The sequence below is a fragment of the Notamacropus eugenii genome, chromosome 1 (assembly GCF_028372415.1).
Source record: "Notamacropus eugenii isolate mMacEug1 chromosome 1, mMacEug1.pri_v2, whole genome shotgun sequence".
Taxonomy (NCBI): domain Eukaryota; kingdom Metazoa; phylum Chordata; class Mammalia; order Diprotodontia; family Macropodidae; genus Notamacropus; species Notamacropus eugenii.
The window spans coordinates 490,846,324-490,864,634 of NC_092872.1; the positions used below are offsets into that span (position 1 = coordinate 490,846,324).

General features: G+C 35.8%; 1 protein-coding gene across 1 annotated transcript in view; it reads left to right on the forward strand.

Annotated features, from left to right (window-relative positions):
* The window catches only part of UBAC1 (UBA domain containing 1), a 35,542-nt gene extending 17,578 nt beyond the window's left edge, over positions 1 to 17,964 (forward strand). The window contains exons 4-10 of the mRNA XM_072632987.1: positions 190 to 297; positions 2,569 to 2,671; positions 5,664 to 5,772; positions 6,603 to 6,828; positions 8,959 to 9,045; positions 12,474 to 12,612; positions 15,840 to 17,964. Of these exons, the coding sequence (XP_072489088.1) occupies positions 190 to 297; positions 2,569 to 2,671; positions 5,664 to 5,772; positions 6,603 to 6,828; positions 8,959 to 9,045; positions 12,474 to 12,612; positions 15,840 to 15,955 (888 nt within the window). The 3' untranslated portion in view covers positions 15,956 to 17,964. The remainder of the gene's footprint in view (positions 1 to 189; positions 298 to 2,568; positions 2,672 to 5,663; positions 5,773 to 6,602; positions 6,829 to 8,958; positions 9,046 to 12,473; positions 12,613 to 15,839) is intronic.
* The last annotated feature ends 347 nt before the right edge of the window (positions 17,965 to 18,311 follow it).

Sequence of the window (18,311 nt, forward strand, 5' to 3'; positions counted from 1 at the left end):
TTGTGACTAAGCAGTGCAAAGAATTAATTTGAAAATTCTTCTTTGGATCCATCTGTTTTAAAGAAAATTTAATTTGTTGATGTGCCAGGCAGTTCAGTTTCTAAGCTTTGTCAGTTGTCTATTAAATTTATTTATTTTCCTTCCTTGATGGTTCTGTTTTATGTTACTAAGTCTCTTAATTCTGTTCAGAAAAAACAAGAACAGAAAGCTCCAGATAAAGATGCTATTCTCAAAGCAACAGCAAATATTCCCTCCCACAGTGTAGACAGGACCGTGGCCCATCACAGCATGAGAGACGTGAGTATTTGAAGATATAACCTCTTTTGATACATTTCTAGAATCCATCTAGTGAAAAAAATTTAAAGTTCAGATGATTTTGTGTGAATATACTGACAGTTTTGTAGAATTGTAAAATCTTAGTGTTGGAGGAGACCTTAGTGGTCAACTAATGTGATATTTTACTACCTTGTGTGAATTCTTTTTCCACAACTCAATTCTGTAGGCTTCTAGGCTCTACCTGGACTCTTCTAATTATGAGGAACTCATTCTTTACTTTTTAAACAACTCAGTTACCAGAAAGTTCTTCCTGATATTGCAGTAAAATTTGCTTTACTTTAACTTGTCACTATTGTTACTCTGCCATCTGGAACCACACAGAAGAAATTTTACTTTCACATGATAGCCCTTCAGATAACTAAAACAATGATCATATTTTCTCTTAAGTCTTCTTTTCTGCAGGCTCAGTATCTCTAGTTCCTCAAATATTCCTCATATAAAATTATTTTAGTCCCTTGCTTATCTTGTTTACTTCTAGACATGGTCTAGCTTTTTAGTACTTAATTCAGTACTTCAGGGATCAATGAGTTTATCAATATGAATAAACCTTCCACTGATACAGATTTGTATCTTAGCTTAGTAGAGTACCATAGCTTAGTAGACAGTCTTCATGAGTCTGTGAGGCCCAATAAATGAATAATTTGATTGCCAACCCTGTAATGATGAACCTCTTTGAATTTCACTTATGTTGGTCCTCAGGTGGTAGATACATATTGTCTGTCACTAGGCCATCCTTTTCAAAATTCCTCTTAAAATATGACATACGAAATGGAATGTAATACTGTAGGTGTGGTCTAATGAGGAGTACAGTAGCAATATTTTCTCCCCTTTTCTGAACACTATACTTCCCACTCATGTTATGAATACTGCTTTTATACAGATTTCTTTGAAATAACTTAATTTTGAGTCATTTTACGTAGAAAATTTTGGTCCTCACAGTTTCAGGTGATTTGAAGATGTTAATTTTAAGTTAATTTTGATACAACCGAAACCAAGGTATTAAATTTTATGCATAGAGACTGAATAGCAGCTACTTTGATTATCTTCTTTGTGTCTGACTTAGATTGGTAAAAACAACTGACCCATATGGTGGTGGTATGAATCATTCGTCCTCAAGCACATTATAGAAAATACTTCTCTTGAGATTTGTCTAAATATTTCTTTGCTAATCAAGATATCATAATTGCTCTAAAGAGGCCAATGTGTATGTTTGCCTGCCATATGTGTTCTTGACAAATTATTCTGTTCCATTGAACCTGATGATTCCAAGCTCTTTGTTGTCCAAGTTCATAAAGTACGGTAGGACTCCTTTGTGAAATTATTTTGGGATAAAACTCATTTTCTGGTATATGTCAGGGGTGAAGAGGCCACAGGTTCCTCACTCCTGGTCTGTGTTCTTCTGGACTTCTCCTATGTGTCAGTCAAATACCATTTATTAAGTGCCTACTATATTCTGTACACTATGCTATGTGCTGGGGATGCAAAGAAAGGCAGTAGTTCTTGGTAGGGGGTGCGGTGGGATTTGGGGGGAGAATTAATATAATTTAGTTTCTGCTATATCAGAACCCCTATAATAACCATTTTAAAATGGACTTTCTACTTTTTTTCCAACAATCACTTCCTTCTAATTTAGAAAACCCATTTGCTATAGCAGACGATATTCAGACAAGTCAGTATTTTAGTAAGACTGAAATTAGAAATCTGTGTGTGTTTGTTCCATCAAATTAAGGGAAGTCTGTTTTCTCTTATTAAATGAAGTAAAAGAAGAGATATGCAGAATACTTAGCAACCTGTTAACATAACGTTGTGTTTATTAAATGAAGCAAAGCTAGGTTTTTGTTCAATATATTTAGCAACTGGTTCCATCACTTTGTGCTTTTAGATTTGTATTATGATCCAGAAAGATTTGTGGGACACTAGGGATTCCAGACTATGTTAGCACATGCTGATTTAAATAATAAGAATTTGATTACATTTGAACTACTCAGCTAATTTCCATATGTCATTTCCTTTTGAGTTTAAGAATAAGAGAAAGAAACACCTTCTTTCCCTCATAGATTTTGGCCTGTTTGATGTAAAATAGCAACATAATTTTGATGACTTGAACCTGATAGTTTAAATAAATTAATCTTTTTGTACGTGAAAATCCTAGTATAAAATAATGGTGCTATCAAATTATTTCAGTTCTTTGGAGTCTTGCAGAAATCATATACTTTTTTTCTATTATTGCAGTTCCAGACAGAACTCAGGAAGATCTTGGTTTCACTTATAGAGGTGGCACAGAAATTGTTAGCACTGAACCCAGATGCAGTTGAATTATTTAAAAAGGCAAATGGTATGATCGCATCCCAAGTTTATTTTAAGATAACTATAACCTAATAAAAATGATATGTGTCCAATAATTGAATGAACATGTTATTTCCTCATGCTATTTTTAAAAATTCTAATTTATTTATTTATTTTTAGTTTTCAACATTCATTTCCATGAGATTTTGAGTTCCAAATTTTCTCCCCATCTTCCCCCTCCACCTACCCCAGGACAGTGTGCATTCTGATTACCCCTTCCCCTAATCTGCCCTCCCTTCTATCACACCCCTCCGTTCTCTTATTCCCATCCCCTCTATTTTCTTGGAACACAAGATAAATTTTCTTATACCCCATTGCTTGTATATCTTATTTCCCAATTGCATGTAAAAACAATTTTTAACATTTGTTTTTAAAACTCTGAGTTCCAACTTTTCTCCCTCCCTCCTCACTCATTCACACTGAGAAGGTATGTAATTTGAGATAGGTTATACATGTGTAATCATGCAAAAAACTTCCATAAGACTCAGGATGTGAAAGACTAACTATATTTCCCTCCATCCTATCCTGCCCCTTGTTTATTCTATTTTCTCTTTCAACCTTGTCCCTCCCCAAAAGTGTTTATTTCTAATTACCCCTTCCTCCCATTTGCCCTCCCTTCTATCATCCCCCCCACACCCTGCATATCCCCTTCTCCCCTACTTTCCTACAGTGTAAGATAGATTTTCATACCAGACTGAGCGTGCATGTTATAACCTCCTTAAGTCAAATGTGATGAGAGTAAGCTTCACTTTTTTCCTCTCACCTCCTCCCTCTTCCCCTCCATTGAGAAAGCTATTTCTTGCCTCTTTTATGTGAGAGATAATTTACCCCATTCTATTTCTCCCTTTTCACTCCCAATATATTCCTCTCTCACACCTTAATTTTATTCTTTCTAGATATCATCTCTTCCTATTCAACTCACCCTGTGTCCTCTGTCTATATGTATATAATCCCTCCAACTACCCTAGTACTGAGAAAAGTCTCAAGAGTTATAAATATTATCTTTCCATGTAGGAATGTAAACAGTTCAACTTTAGTAAGTCCTTTATGATTTCTCTTTCCTATTTACCTTTTCATGCATCTCTTGATTCTTGTGTTTGAAACTCAAATTTTCTATTCAGCTCTGGTCTTTTCATCAAGAATGCTTGAAAGACCTCTATTTCATTGAATGACCATTTTTTTCCCCTGAAGTATTATACTCAGTTTTGCTGGGTAAGTGATTTTTGGTTTTAATCCTAGTTCCTTTGACTTCTGGAATATCGTATTCTACGCCCTTTGATCCCTTAATGTAGAAGCTGTTAGATCTTGTGTTATCCTGATTGTATTTCCACAATACTCACATTGTTTCTTTCTGGCTGCTTGCAATATTTGCTCCTTGACCTGGAAGCTCTGAAATTTGGCTACGGTATTCCTACGAGTTTTCCTTTTGAGATCTCTTTTAGGAGGTGATTGGTGGATTCTTTCAAAATTTATTTTGCCCTCTGGTTCTAGAATACCAGGGCAGTTTTCCTTGATAATTTCTTGAAAGATGATGTCTAGGTTTCTTTTTTTGATCATGGCTTTTAGGTAGTCCCATAATTTTTAAATTGTCTCTTCTGGATCTATTTTCTGGGTCAGTTGTTTTTTCAGTGAGATAAGATAGTTCATGTTGTCTGCTATTTTTTCATGCCTTTGGTTTTGTTTTATAATTTCTTGATTTTTCATAAAGTCATTAGCTTCTATCTCCTCCATTCTAATCTTTAGGGAATTATTTTCTTCAGTGAGCTTTTGGACCTCCTTTTCCATATGGCCAATTCTGCTTTATAGGGCATTCTTCTCCTCATTGGTGTTTTGGATCTCTTTTGCCATTTGGGTTAGTCTATTTTTTATAGTGCTATTTTCTCCAGCATTTTTTGGGGTCTCCTTTAGCAAGCAATTGACTCATTTTTCATAATTTTCTTGCATCACTCTCATTTCTCTTCCCAGTTTTTACTCTGCTTCTCTTACTTGATTTTCAAAATCCTTTTGAACTCTTTCATAGCCTGAGACCAATTCATATTTTTCTTGGAGGCTTTGGATGGAGGAGCTTTGACTTTGTTGTCTTTTGTTTGCATGTTTTGGTCTTCCTTGTCTCCAAAGCAAGATTCTATAGTCTGATTCTTTTTTTGGTTTTTGCTTATTTCCCCAGCTATTTACTTGACTTTTGAGTTCTTTGTCAAGGTAGATCTTTGCTTCTAGTGGGGATGGGAAGTGTACTGTCAGCTGCTCGATTCCCTCACAATCTGTGGGCCTAGAGCTCCAGAAATAGTGGCTGTCTCTGCCCCTGCTGCTCTTGTGGCTGCTGCAAATTCTTCCGCCCCCTTCCTCTCTTCTGCCCTGGGGCTGGACCACACCACTCTCCTACACTGGTCCTTTTTTTCCACTGACCTTCCAATTTGTCCTTGGCGTTTTGGGGTCCTGAAGTCTAGAAACTGCCACACGTATGAGAGATTCAGTCTCCTCAAGGCTTGCTCAGGTCTTGTCTGTGCCGGCCGGGCCCTTGCTGCCCTGCTCCTGTGTGGCGCAATAGACACTTGCCAGTGACCTTTCAGGCTATCTTGGGCTGGAGATTTGCTTCACCCCATCACATTGTGAGTTCTAAAGCTCCAGAATTTGTTTAGAGCCATTTTTTATAGGTATTTGGCTGGGCTTGGGGGCAACACTCTAGGAAGTACATACTGTTACTCTGCCATCTTGGCTCCGCCTGTCCCCCTGCCCCCTTTTGTGACCTATAGCCCTCAGTAGGTAAACTGGAAAAGATTGCTCTCTCTTTGTCTCTGTCTCTAGATATATATATTTATTCCTGTCATTTATCATGTGCTGCATTAACAACGTTGCATTAACATTGTTGTGCCCTTCAGACATGTTCAAGTTACTTAGATGATGTCTTATCTAAATCTAAAATGTACTTAGGCAATGTAAATACTCACACTGTGTCATACTTTTTTCTTTTTCACTAATAGCAATGTTGGATGAGGATGATGATGACCGAGTAGATGAAGTGGCTTTAAGACAGCTTACAGAAATGGGCTTCCCTGAGAACAGAGCTGTGAAAGCACTGCGTCTCAATCAGTATGTATTTTTATAAATGTCAAAGAAAGAGTTTTTCTCCTCTGACCCTTTCTCTTCTTCTACCATTTTAAGGGATAGATTTTAATACGTGGATTTTAAACTGTTTTGCATTACAAAAAATTCAAGGAAGAACTCAGATAACTCAGTGTTGTAAATTGTGCATACCAGCTTGTTTTGTCTATACTCATAAGGTTTATAAGACAAAGCAAAAAAAAACCTTTAAAAATTTTTTTTTGTAAAGATATTAAGTCTAAAACATTAGAAAAATTTTTCCATCTATTCTCTTATTTCCTCCATGTGCATGTGAGTGTTTGTGTGGGATGTGTATGTGTAATAGCAACAACTCAAAATTATCTATCTTTGATATTCTCAAGTCTTTTGTTTTGAAGTTAATTGTCTCTTCATGTGCACATTTAGAATAAAAGCAACTTATAAACTGAAGAATAGTCTATAGACTGTTTCTTCCTCTGTTGAACATGAACCTGGGTTGCATTCTCTCTCCTTTGATTACATAGTTATAACCATTGCTTTAGAATTTTTTTAATTTCTTTCATAATCTAAAAATTAAAAAGAATTTGTGCATTGTAGTGGCTACATAGACACATCAACAAGAATCCTAGAAAACTAGGGCTTGTGACATTGCATCTCTAAATTTATTTTTAATACCTTTAAAATTGTAAATATAAAAGATAGTTCCAGTTAACATTATTAGAGCTGTTAAAAAGGAAAAACAAAGTCCCTCCTAGGGATCTGAAAGAAAATTAAGAAATTCACTGAGACTTGAGCAATTAATCCATTGATGTTTTAGAGAAACTTTTGTCTTTTTACAGCATGTCAGTAACACAAGCCATGGAGTGGTTGATAGAACATGCAGAAGATCCAACTGTGGACACACCTCTTCCAGGTCAGGCTTCATTAGAAGCTGCAGGTGCTGCTGCCTCTTCCTCCTCTCAAGCTTCTGGTGGATCTAATACAGATGGGGAGGAAGTCAAGGATGAGCTAACGGAAATTTTCAAGAAGATCCGTAGGAAAAGAGAATTTCGGCCAGATCCACGAGTATGTTATGTTTGATATCAGCTTCTAAATGAAAGTTTCATTTTATCTTGCTCTTCTGGATATTGGTTACTTATATGCTTATGGAAGAATGTTTGGCACTAGTTAGTTAACCTAGACTAGTTTCTGCTTTTGGAAAAAAGGAGTAATGAAGTGATTTTGTGGCCTAAAATCCAAATAGACCCGATTCATTTAAACTTGAATTCCTATGATTTTTTTTTTTTTTAGGAACCTGAATTTGAAGGCATAAAATAATGTACTGATACACAGTTCTTATGCAATAATGAAAATGCCATTTGACTATAAGTAATAGATTGAAGCAAAGGGGCTACACTATGAGTTTGTGTTTTCCTCTTCATAGTCAGAGTTGTAGACCACTTGTTGTGTGTAGCATTATGCCTTACAGCCTTGTGTTATCTAATCAAAGAATATAATTGATTTGTTAGTAATTTACCTTCTTTTTGCTTATGACAGTTTCAGAGGCTATAATCTTTGAGACTTGGCATTACCCTTAATTATATTTTATTGAGCTAGCTTTATTTTACTTCTGTGTGTTATTTTGGCCTATCTAACTTAGCTGTTTTATTCTAGTTTTATTCTGGGGCAGCTTTATGGTGCAGTAGATAGAGAACTTGGTCTGGAGGCCTGAATTCAAATTTAGCCTCAGTCAGCTACTGTGTGACCCTGGGCAAGTCACTTAGCCTCCATTTCCTCATCTGTGAAATGGGGATAATAATAGCATCTACTTTCCAGGCTTGTTCTGAGGATCAAATGAGATAATAATTGTTAAGTGCTTAGCACAGTGCTTGGCACATAGTAGTCACTATATAAATGCTAGCTATTATCATCATCATCCTAATTATAATTAGTATTCTCAAATTACTTAATATTATATGTACACTTAATACTACATAGCCTAAAGCTGCCTAAAAAGACTTTTTCTTTGCATCATTCTGATCATTCTGGCAGGCATTTGAAATGTGCTAAGTATTTTCTTCTTTAATAATGATTTTAAAAATATAAGATAGCTGAAAAATCTTTTCCTCCTTGATTAGTCTGTCACAGTTATAACAAATAATAGCCATGTATTCCAGAATAGTGTAGCTGTGTTAGTAAAAAATGCACTTGTCTAGGATTAGTCTAAATGTATTCAAAAATGTGTTAGTAGTCTAGGAGTTTGAAAACCTTAGTTGAGAAGCCCCAATTCTAGTTCTTCCCCTAACTAACTATGATTTTGGGAGAAGTTACTTTACTGTCATGATGGATAAAGTACTTATGAAGTGATTAACATGTTTCAGGCACTGTCCCTTACATTCCTCATTTTTTAAAATAGATTGGATCAGATGTTCTCTTAATGTCCTTTCCATGTCTAACATTCTTTGAGGGTCCTCACGGCTCTAAATCTTAGTTTTAAATGGTCCTATGCTTTAATTTAGCAAAGATCATTCTAAAATACAAACTCTTAATGATTTATAGTAAAATAGTTCTGGAAATATTGTGATGACACCTGTGGTTGCTGAGAAGTTTCTTCATTGATGTTTAATCTTGGCAGGAAAGAAACTTTCCTTTCTAATCTTTTCCTAGATTACTGAGTGAAGGAGACAGCATGGCACAGTGGCAGTAACACTGGATCATGACTCAGGAAATCTGAGTTCTATTCCTGGCTCTATCTGTCTGTTTGACCTTAAACAAATTAATTCCCCTCTCAGGGTCATAGCCACCTTATTAGTGGCTAGCATAAAAGTACTTAATAAATGCTTGTTGACTGCCTATCCAGCTACAGTGAGTGAGTTGAATTGGATGATGTCTGAAGTCCTTTCTGATTTGAACATTGAGGATTCTATACTGCTATTTCCTATGTTCATTTAGTAAGATCATTATACATTATACCATCATTTGCTTTAGTAATTATCAGATTGTTTGGATAGTCAGTATACAATCTATATTGCAGTAAGGTTACAACAGAAAATTATTATGGTAAATGCAGTGGTACTAAATTAAAAAGAAGTACCTTCTGCTCAAATACTGTTAAAGCAAAGTAGTTTAGTTCTATGTCAGATGACTTGTTCATTGAATTTGCTGACTTGTTCGCAGTGAGCGTGGTATTTAATGAGTTGTGGAATTCTTATTTAGGCCGTCGTTGCTCTGATGGAGATGGGATTTGATGAAAAGGAAGTGGTAGATGCACTGAAAGTAAACAACAACCAGCAAAATGCAGCGGTGAGTACCACATTGTTAAAATATTTCTGGTTGAATTGGAGATTTTTGTTCACTTCGTATTCTTCTAAACCTAATTTGAAGAGTGTGGTTAACTTCTTTTCCCCTTATTTAATAGTACTCCCCTATGTCACTCTTTACTCTAACCAAACTGTACTTCTTTTGTTTTTTATTCTAATTCTGTCTGTTCCTGTTTCTATACATGTCATCCCACTTAGAGGAATTTTCCTCCCTCCCTCCTTCCTTCTTTCCCATTCCCAAAACCTTAAATCCAGTGTACTCTGAAACCCATAGACTGGACAACAGTGGGTCCCTGCTCATGCTCCACTTAATGACTTACTTAGAGTGATTATCAATAGTAACAGTTTCTGTTTCCCTCTCAGCTTGATGTAGTTATTTTGTTCTTTTGTTCATTAAAAGGACCATTCCCTGACTGCTTCTTAAAGAAGCCTATTCACTCAATGGGCATTACCTCCCTCTAAGTGAGTATCTGTCTCATTGCATCTTGGGCCATCTCCAGTCATCCTGATGAATATCTGGTCACTGGACCCAGATGACTCAGGAGGAGAAAGTGAGGTTTGTGACCTTGCACAGCCCTTCCTCACTCAAAACAAAGTCAACTGCAAGTCATGTCATCATTTCTCTGATGTCATGGTCTTCTTCGAAAATGAAGGACAAATACAGCAATAACAACATGTCATCCCTCATGCCTAGGATTAATTTTTCCCAGGATGATAATACCTCGCATTTTATGAGGTGTCAGAAAGAATGAAGATTGGAAAAAAACGTTAGATTTGTCAATTAAGAGAGCTTGGTAACTTTGGCAAGAGCAATTTCAGTTGAATGATGTGTTCAAAAGTCAGGCTGTAGAGAGTTAAGAGTATGAGAGGAAAGAAAGTGAAGGTATTGATTATAGCCAGCCTTCATATGGAGTTTAGCCACAAAAGGAGGAAGAGATATGGTATGGCAGCTATTGGTGATGGATGTGAGGATTTTGGAGGGATTGGGTAGACATGGGCATGTTTGTTGACAGGTGATGGCAAGATTAAGGGTAGAACCATCTTTGTATTGTCTGAGGTGGGGTGGAGGAGTAGTTAATGTGAAATGAGTAAGTTAAGGAACTGTAAAATTAGGGAGTATCAGTATGTATGAGTGAAGTCTCATAGTATGAAGGCAGGAGTTGGAGAGGAGAGAGATCATGAGCTAGTCACTGAATTCACTGAGGAAGGAAAGGGAATATCCTGGAGGTCAATAGACAATATTGATTTATAGACACAATTAGACACAAATAGACACAATTTTGATTGGGTGGTAGATCTGCATTGAGTGAACCTTAGAAGAGGAGAAGCTACTGAGTGTTAGTGATAGAGGAAAAACCTGAAAGTGGCAATGGAGAGACCAAGGAGTATTTTAAATCTCCCACTTTGATCAGTGAGTCCAAGGAGAAATGAGTGCAAGGGCAGCCAGTGCTGGAAAGGGAAGCCAGGGAGGTTGCGCATTCGGGAGTGTCTCAGTGAGAACCAGAAGATAGAAGGAGTTGAAAAGAAGAAGATTTAAGATGTTAGCACTTTTGTTGCCCATGGAGCAGGCTTTGGAAGGAATTGGGTCCCTTTAGAGTTGGACAGTGGAGGAGTTGGGTTGAAGGGAATGAGAATGAGAGATTGGAGGTTCAGAATGGGATGGGAAGGGTATGACCGGGTGAGAGTTTGCTGATAATTGAGAAATGAGGGTTTCATTGTCCTTAGAACCTTGGCCTCAGGGTGGAGTCCTTGCTGGGTCTTAGGAATCTCAGGTGAGGGGACAAGTGTTAGGAGCTAAAGGAAAGGTGTTATTCCTCTTAACCACAAAAGACCAAGCAGGAAACATGATAGAATTATGTTTCTTCTCTCACCTGGAAGGGAGGAGTCTGGTGCTTGATTGAAATGGTTATTTCTCTTTTTTCTATAAAGACCTAGCAGGGAGACCTGGTGAGATGAAATGTTGTTTTCTCTCCTTACCCCAAAGGTAGGAGACTGGGGTGTTGATGTAGAAAAAGGGAGCACGTAGAAAGAAGAGGAGGACCTGGGACTAAACCTTGGGGAACAAAAACAGGGAGTGGTATATGAATGATAATCCAGCCTGGGATGCTGAGCAGGAATAGTTAGACAGAAGAGTCATGAAAACACAAAGCAAGGGGTGGTTAATAATGTTTCAGATATTTCAGAGAAGTTAAGAAGGAGGAGAACTGAGAAAAAGATGATTGAATTTAGCAATTAAGAGATTGGTAACTGGAGAGAGCAGTTTTAGAGATTGGAAGTTATTGTGAAAGCTTTAGAAATGAGTGAGAGAAGAGAACATCTTTGTAGGAGCTTGGTTGAGTAAGGGAAGAGAGTTATCAGATGGTAGCTTTAGGAAATAGAGTTAAGTACAAGTTTTTTAAGGATAGGCAGTAGGGAAGAATAGGGAGAAATTAAAGATTAGAGAGGGTAGGGGGATGAATTTGGGATCACTCTGCTAGAGGAATTGGGAAGGGATTGGATCACAGATACATAGAGAAGAGTTGTCCTTGATGACGATATGTACCTCTTTATCAGAGATCAGAGTAAAATAGAGGAAAGAATGAAATAGTAATGCCAAAGGGTTTTAAGATACAGAGAAGATTCCTAGCAAATAGCCTCTATTTTCCCACTAAAGTATGTGTTGTCAGCTTAGTATTTGAGGCTTAAAAGAGTGTCTGGGTAGTGTTACAGAGAATTAGTTAGGGAGAAGTGAAAGGATTGTCTTGCTGCGTTTAGTGCCTGATTAGAATTAGAGAACAGAAATTTTTAGTGAACACAGTGCTGTGACTTCCTTTCTCTAGCCTCAGTTAGCACTCAAACAGAAGCAGAAGGAGCAGGTAGATAGTGGGAATATCCTAGGCTTGGAGCTTGGCAACACATGAGCAGTAGTAGAGACTCAAAGACAGTGTAGCATTGAATTTATAAACTATAGGGTTAATACTTTGCAGAGAAAAAAGTAGGTCCAAAGTAGTGGTAATGGATTGAGAATTTACTGAGAGGAGAAAGCACTGGAAGTGATAAGGAGGAAAACAAATAGGTTTAGGAGAGGTGAAGCATGGGGAAGATCAGGCTGTTGTCCTTATTTTATAAGTGGAGAAATCAAGGTAGTTAAACTGAATGATAGTAGCAGAAGCAACTATGGGAATCAGATTTATAATTCCTTTTCTTTCAGAGCCTAATCTTCAGGGTACATCACTTTCAGTCTAGACTTGGTTTAATTTTTATTTTTACTTTCAATTAGTAAACCTTGAGAATTTTTCAAGAACTTAGAAAATATTTCTTTATTGGGAACATATAAAAGTAATTCTTTATATATGTGGTTGACACCTTATTGATAAAATTTATGTTTGTTGGGGAGCTAATTCCAATGACTACTACTCCTGAATTTTTCAGTGTGAATGGCTGCTGGGAGACAGAAAACCTTCACCAGAAGATTTAGATAAGGGAATTGATCCAGATAGTCCTCTCTTTCAAGCCATCCTTGACAACCCAGTTGTGCAGTTAGGACTAACTAATCCTAAAACCTTGTTAGGTAAGTATTACAGCATTTTGCACACAAATAGAATCTTAGCTATTCAGAAAGATCATTTTTTTTTAAAATTGAGAAAAGATTTATACTTGCAGCTCCCTTTGAGCATCACCTTTCCCATCTGGCATTCTCCAGTTCTAACACTTTATATCATGATTACTGTGGGCAAGTTGCTTAACCTTTTTAAGTTAACCTTTAAGTGTCAGTTTTCCCATCAATGAAATGGTCCAATAATATATGCATTTCCCTTTGGGATAAGGAAAATACTCTGTAACATTTAAGATGTTACAGAAATATGAGGAGTTGTAATGTTTTAGGCCAAGATCTTGTAATCCAGAATATGATTATCTAAAGACTTAGACATTTAGATATGCTAGAGAGTTTCATATTCTATAGGATAAAAAAACCAAGAACAACAACAACAAAAAACTGGCCTGAAACTTTCTAACACTTAAAATCTCTTGCGTGTGAATTAATTAGCAATATTTGTGGCAGTCTAGTATATATTAACCATCTTAGCCGTAAGGATTGAATTGAATTAAAAGATTAGGACCTATGTGTGGTTTATTTCACAATCTGAAAAAAAAAAGTAGAAAAGGAAACACACACTTGATACATTTCTATAGGAATGTATATAGAATTAAATGGCATTTGCAGCTTTTAGCATAGATTTTTAGGTTGGATCTGTCAAGGCTGAAATAGTAACAACTTTGACCTACTTGGAGCTTTGCCTTGCTGTGCAGCTGTGTTTTCTCAGTCAAAAAGAAAGTTTCTCTCCTGGAGAAAACCCATCTGTATTATGCCTACATCAAAATAAAATGTATGTGTTGAGGCTAGGTGAATCTACATGTACTAATAACTGAATTTGGGTAGAATTTAGCTTCTTGTTCACATGTCAATCCTCAAGTTAATAATTTCCATTGTGATATTACTTGGAATTATTATTTTGGTACCAACCCTTAAATATTTCAACTGGATTTTTCAAAATAAAATTTTATTGATGTGTTTTGTTTCTTTACCATCTACATTTCCTAATGAGTATCTCCTTTCTTCCCTTCCCAAAAAGCTATCACCTGTAACAAAGAAGAAAAAAAGATTTGCAAAAGTTAACGGACACATTGGAAAAATGTGACATTATGTGTGATGAACCACACTCTTAGTTCTTCCCTTACAAAGAAGTGGAGGAGAGAGAGGGTCTCTTTCATGTCTCTTCTTTGGAGCCAGACTTATTCATCATAATTCCATAGTATTAAGTTTCTATTATTTTATCGTTGTTCTTTCCTTCTACATTGTTGTAGTCATTGTGTATAGTTTTCCTACTTCTGCTTACTTCATTTTGTATCATTTTATATCTTCCTCTGATTATCTCTATTTAACATATTCATTGCTTTTCACAGCACAGTATTACTCCATTACATTCATGTATCACAACTTGTCAAACTGAATTTTAACTGGCTTTCTGAGTACTTTAAGTAAATTGTCATGTTTTGAAGGACACAAAAATTCTTGTTGATGAAAATTTAGTGGGAAATGAAATTTTATAGGTCGAAAGAACTTTCCAGCACTTTCACATTTTAAATTATAGAAATTTGGTTTGGCATTATATTTAGCTCCATGTGCTGGATCAGGTGAATAGTACAATTTCCCTTTTGAAAAAATACTAAGTATTTTAATAATGAACACTCTAATGAAACCTTGTAAGTTGGTTAATTGTTACTAAATTGCTTATCAGGAGGTTAATGAAATTTTACTTCCTGAGTTTTGACATGGGAAATCAAGAAATTTGAGTTATAGGTTATTGCAAAATATTCAGCCCTTATTTATTTGATAGAAACAAAATTTGGTAATATATTTGAAGCCTGTAATTTCAGATGTGGAATATTTGGTGGAAAAAATTTAATCACTTTTTTAGATATGTCCAGATATTAAATATTAAATATTAATAAATATTAAATATAAATAGAGATTGTGAAAATAGAAGTGTGTCAACTCTTTTATGACACATTAGAAATAATAATTGCCTTATGGGCTAACCATGCTCTGTCAGGTTTTTACTTTATTCATGTAGAGGGAGATAAGATATAATATGGCATAAATCTTAATTCATACAATAGCAAACTTATATAATAGAGTCCTGTGTCTTCTCCCCTCATCATTCTCTCCAGTTGATCAGCCACACAACTGCCAAAGCAATATTGTTAAAGCATAGGTTCTGACCAAACCACTACCCTGCTTAGTAAACTCCAGCACTTTTTTATTATCTTTATGATAAAATGTAAACTCTCTTGTGTATAATTTTAAGTCCTTGACTCTAGCCCACCTTTGCAGACTTACCACATATCATTCCCCTTCACACACTTTATGTCTCAGCCAAACTAACCTTATTGCTATTCTGCATGTGATATTTTATCTCCCTATTCCATGTCTTTGCACAGGCTGTCCCCTTGTGCCTAGAATGCACTCCCTTATCAACCTTAGGAAATCAAAACCTCCAATTTCCTTCAAAACCCAACTCAAAGTTATGAGGCCTTTCCTGATTCCATCACCTACAAAAAACTCTCCTTCCTCCAACCCCTAAAATTACCCTATATTTGTTTTATATCAGAGGCATCATGGCATATTGAGAGGAAGTCAGGAAGAACATGTCCCATCTCTGCCACATACTGACTGTAAACCTAGACATTTCACTTCACTGTGAGCTCCTTGAGAGTGAGGACAGTCCTTTGCCTTTTTTCGTCTTCCCATCACTTAGCACAGTGCCTAGTACATAATAGATGCTTAATAAATGCTTACTGATTGACTAAAGTTCTCAGTGCTCTAGGGAACTCTTTAGGAATGTAAGTTGCAGAGAATGTCCTCAGCAACATTGATAAAGGAAGTTTCCTCGTAGGAAAATTCCCCTACACCAATGAAATCACAGGTCTGATTCCCATTCCCATCCCTTATTTGATGTATACTCTTATATACGTTCTTTTCCCTGAGAAAATGTCAGTTTCTTGAAGGTGAAGGCTTTTCATTTCTATCTTTGTGTCCCCAGCTCAAAGCACAGTACTTGGCAATATAGTAAACACTTACTGTTCTTTAATTGATCTGTATATGTACTCTTTATATCCAAGGATGTCCCCTTTATGTTTAGAAAGTAGTTCAAAAAAAAACCAAAACACAATCACTACATGCTTGCTAATATTTACTAAAGACATAGTGAAATGAATATTGTTTCCTTTCCACAGCATTTGAAGATATGCTTGAAAATCCATTAAATAGCACCCAGTGGATGAATGACCCTGAGACAGGACCTGTCATGCTGCAGATCTCCAGGATCTTCCAGACGCTGAACCGCACCTAGGGGGATTGACACCCTCCACTCTGCTGCTCTGGCTGCCCACAGCTTCAGGTTCCTCAGAGAAGAAGGAGCCGAGGATTTGGGGGGAGGGGAAGAAAAGTAGCTTTTGGTATTTGGCTAGAGGCCCTCTTAGTTATACTTCTCAAACAAGAAAGAGTGTAGCTTATGGCCAGCTGGAAATGTAGTTGCCTTATGGATTTATTGGTAGTGGAAGAAGGGTTTGCATTCAGTTAAGATTGAATTAAAAATCCATATCTTGAAAAATACTCATGTAAACAACTTACATGGGATTGTTTGAGACAATAATGACTGCTCTGGTTTTATACCTTATTGCTTTAAAAAAAGAATCTGTGAGAGTAGTTTACAAGTCAGTATTTTTAGCATCTGACCGATGTTTACAAAAAGTGACTGACCACTTCAGTGAGGAATTAAATGATATACTCATCTCTAAAGAGTATTAAGTTATGATTATTAAAATGAAATGCTATTTGAATTGACCCTTAGAGTTTGATTTTAAAATCTAGATATTATTTGAGAGAGCATGTTTCAATCCAAACTGTTAATGTCAGACATACTAATTTAAGTAGATTAATTCATAGGTTAAATTTCTTTAATAAATAGTTTTTTTTCCTATTTTCTGTGTTAGTGTTGTTCTAGTACCCAAAGAAAAAGTGTTAACATTTCTTTAAGCAACTCACATCTCACTGTATTAAAGATGCAGTATTTTTTTCTCTAACAGTTCATTTTGCCACACCAATATTTTTAAATATCTACAGGGGTAGATTTTATTAATATGTAGCCAGTTTTGATGGCAAAAAGGCTGTTTTCTTTTTATGAGTTTAAAAAATCATTAGAACATAATTTATCCACATCCCCTATAGCATATATCTTAAGGAAAAGCAAGCTATGTTACAGACTAATACCTTTTCTGCCTCTTTGCCCTCTTTTTAAATAAAAAAAAAAATACTCTGTTCATTGTAATTGCCAGAAGTAGTTGTCTTCTGAGGATGTTTTGGTTACTAACATTCTCTTGAAGGCAGCTGAATAACATCTGCCTTAATGCACTAACATATTTGCCTTGATTATTGGCACCTAAATATCATCTGGCATTAGTTGGCTTACACATTGTGGAATTACTATTCTTCCATAAATAGCCAATGAGTATAGAAGTAGCTGAGATCTTATCTTAGCTAGATGACAGTCCTAGTTAACCAGTCTGTAGAAGAGCAGTTCTATCTCACTGACCAGGCATCTTCATGGTTTTAGATTTAAAACTTCAGGTCAGAAATATCAAGAATGATTTTTGCAGCTCTTTTAGGCATTTTCTGGTTCCCATATTTTTTTGAAAAAAAAAATATATGTAAGACCCTCATGAACTTTATGTATGAAGTGTTATAATACAACTGTTCTCTAATAATTTGTTCTTATTTTTGTTCTCCATGCTTTGACTTAAAAGTGACCTATTGGGGATCTGGGTCTTTTTTTTTTTTTAAACTCAAAAGTCCTTAATTCATTTATTTTAACTTGAAAATCTGGAATAAATGATTTTCATTTTTTCCCCTCTTTCTTGATAGAAAGTAATATTCTCCCTGGTACTTCTCCCACTCATTATAGTAAGTTTACGAGTCAGTATTTTTAACATCTTACCAGTTTGCAAAGAGTGACTAACCTACATCAGTGAGGAATTTAATGATACAGTCATCTCTGACGAGAAATCACTTCCCTCTGCCCCTTCAAAAAAAATGAGGGGGGTAGGGGAAATGCTGCACCTCTAAAATAATTAGTGATAATTTACCAAGTACTAACACATCATCTGTCTGACTCTATGTAATATTTATGAAAGAGCAAAATATCATAGATATACAAAATTCATGTTACATTGTAAAGTTTGGCTCTTAGTACAATAGGAATTTTTCTTTTGTACTACAGAATGATTCTTACTTTGTATAAAATTGATCCAAATAGTATACAGTAACCCTTATTAAAGTACCTCTTCTCCCAGGTTGTGAAAATTTCCTGAGTCCATTGTTCCTTCTGTATCCAGATTTTCAGGAACCCTGATTAAGAAAATTAACTAGTTTCATAAGTCTAGTCTAGATTCTTAATTTGCTTGTATAAACTGGAATTTCTATGTAAAGGAAGCTGTTTTATAGCCAAAGAAGTACTGCATCTTTAAAATATCCTCAAACTGAGCAAACATTTCAGGTTTTGTGTGTGCTTGTATTTTTTTTTTTTTGCTTAAATTTAATCCAGGTTGTTTTAGAATGTTAATCTTTTAAATATTTGAGAGGGAAAAACTATAAGGTAGTTGATTTGGTATGTCTCTTCAAAAGGGCAAATTACTATTTGGGCTCTATAG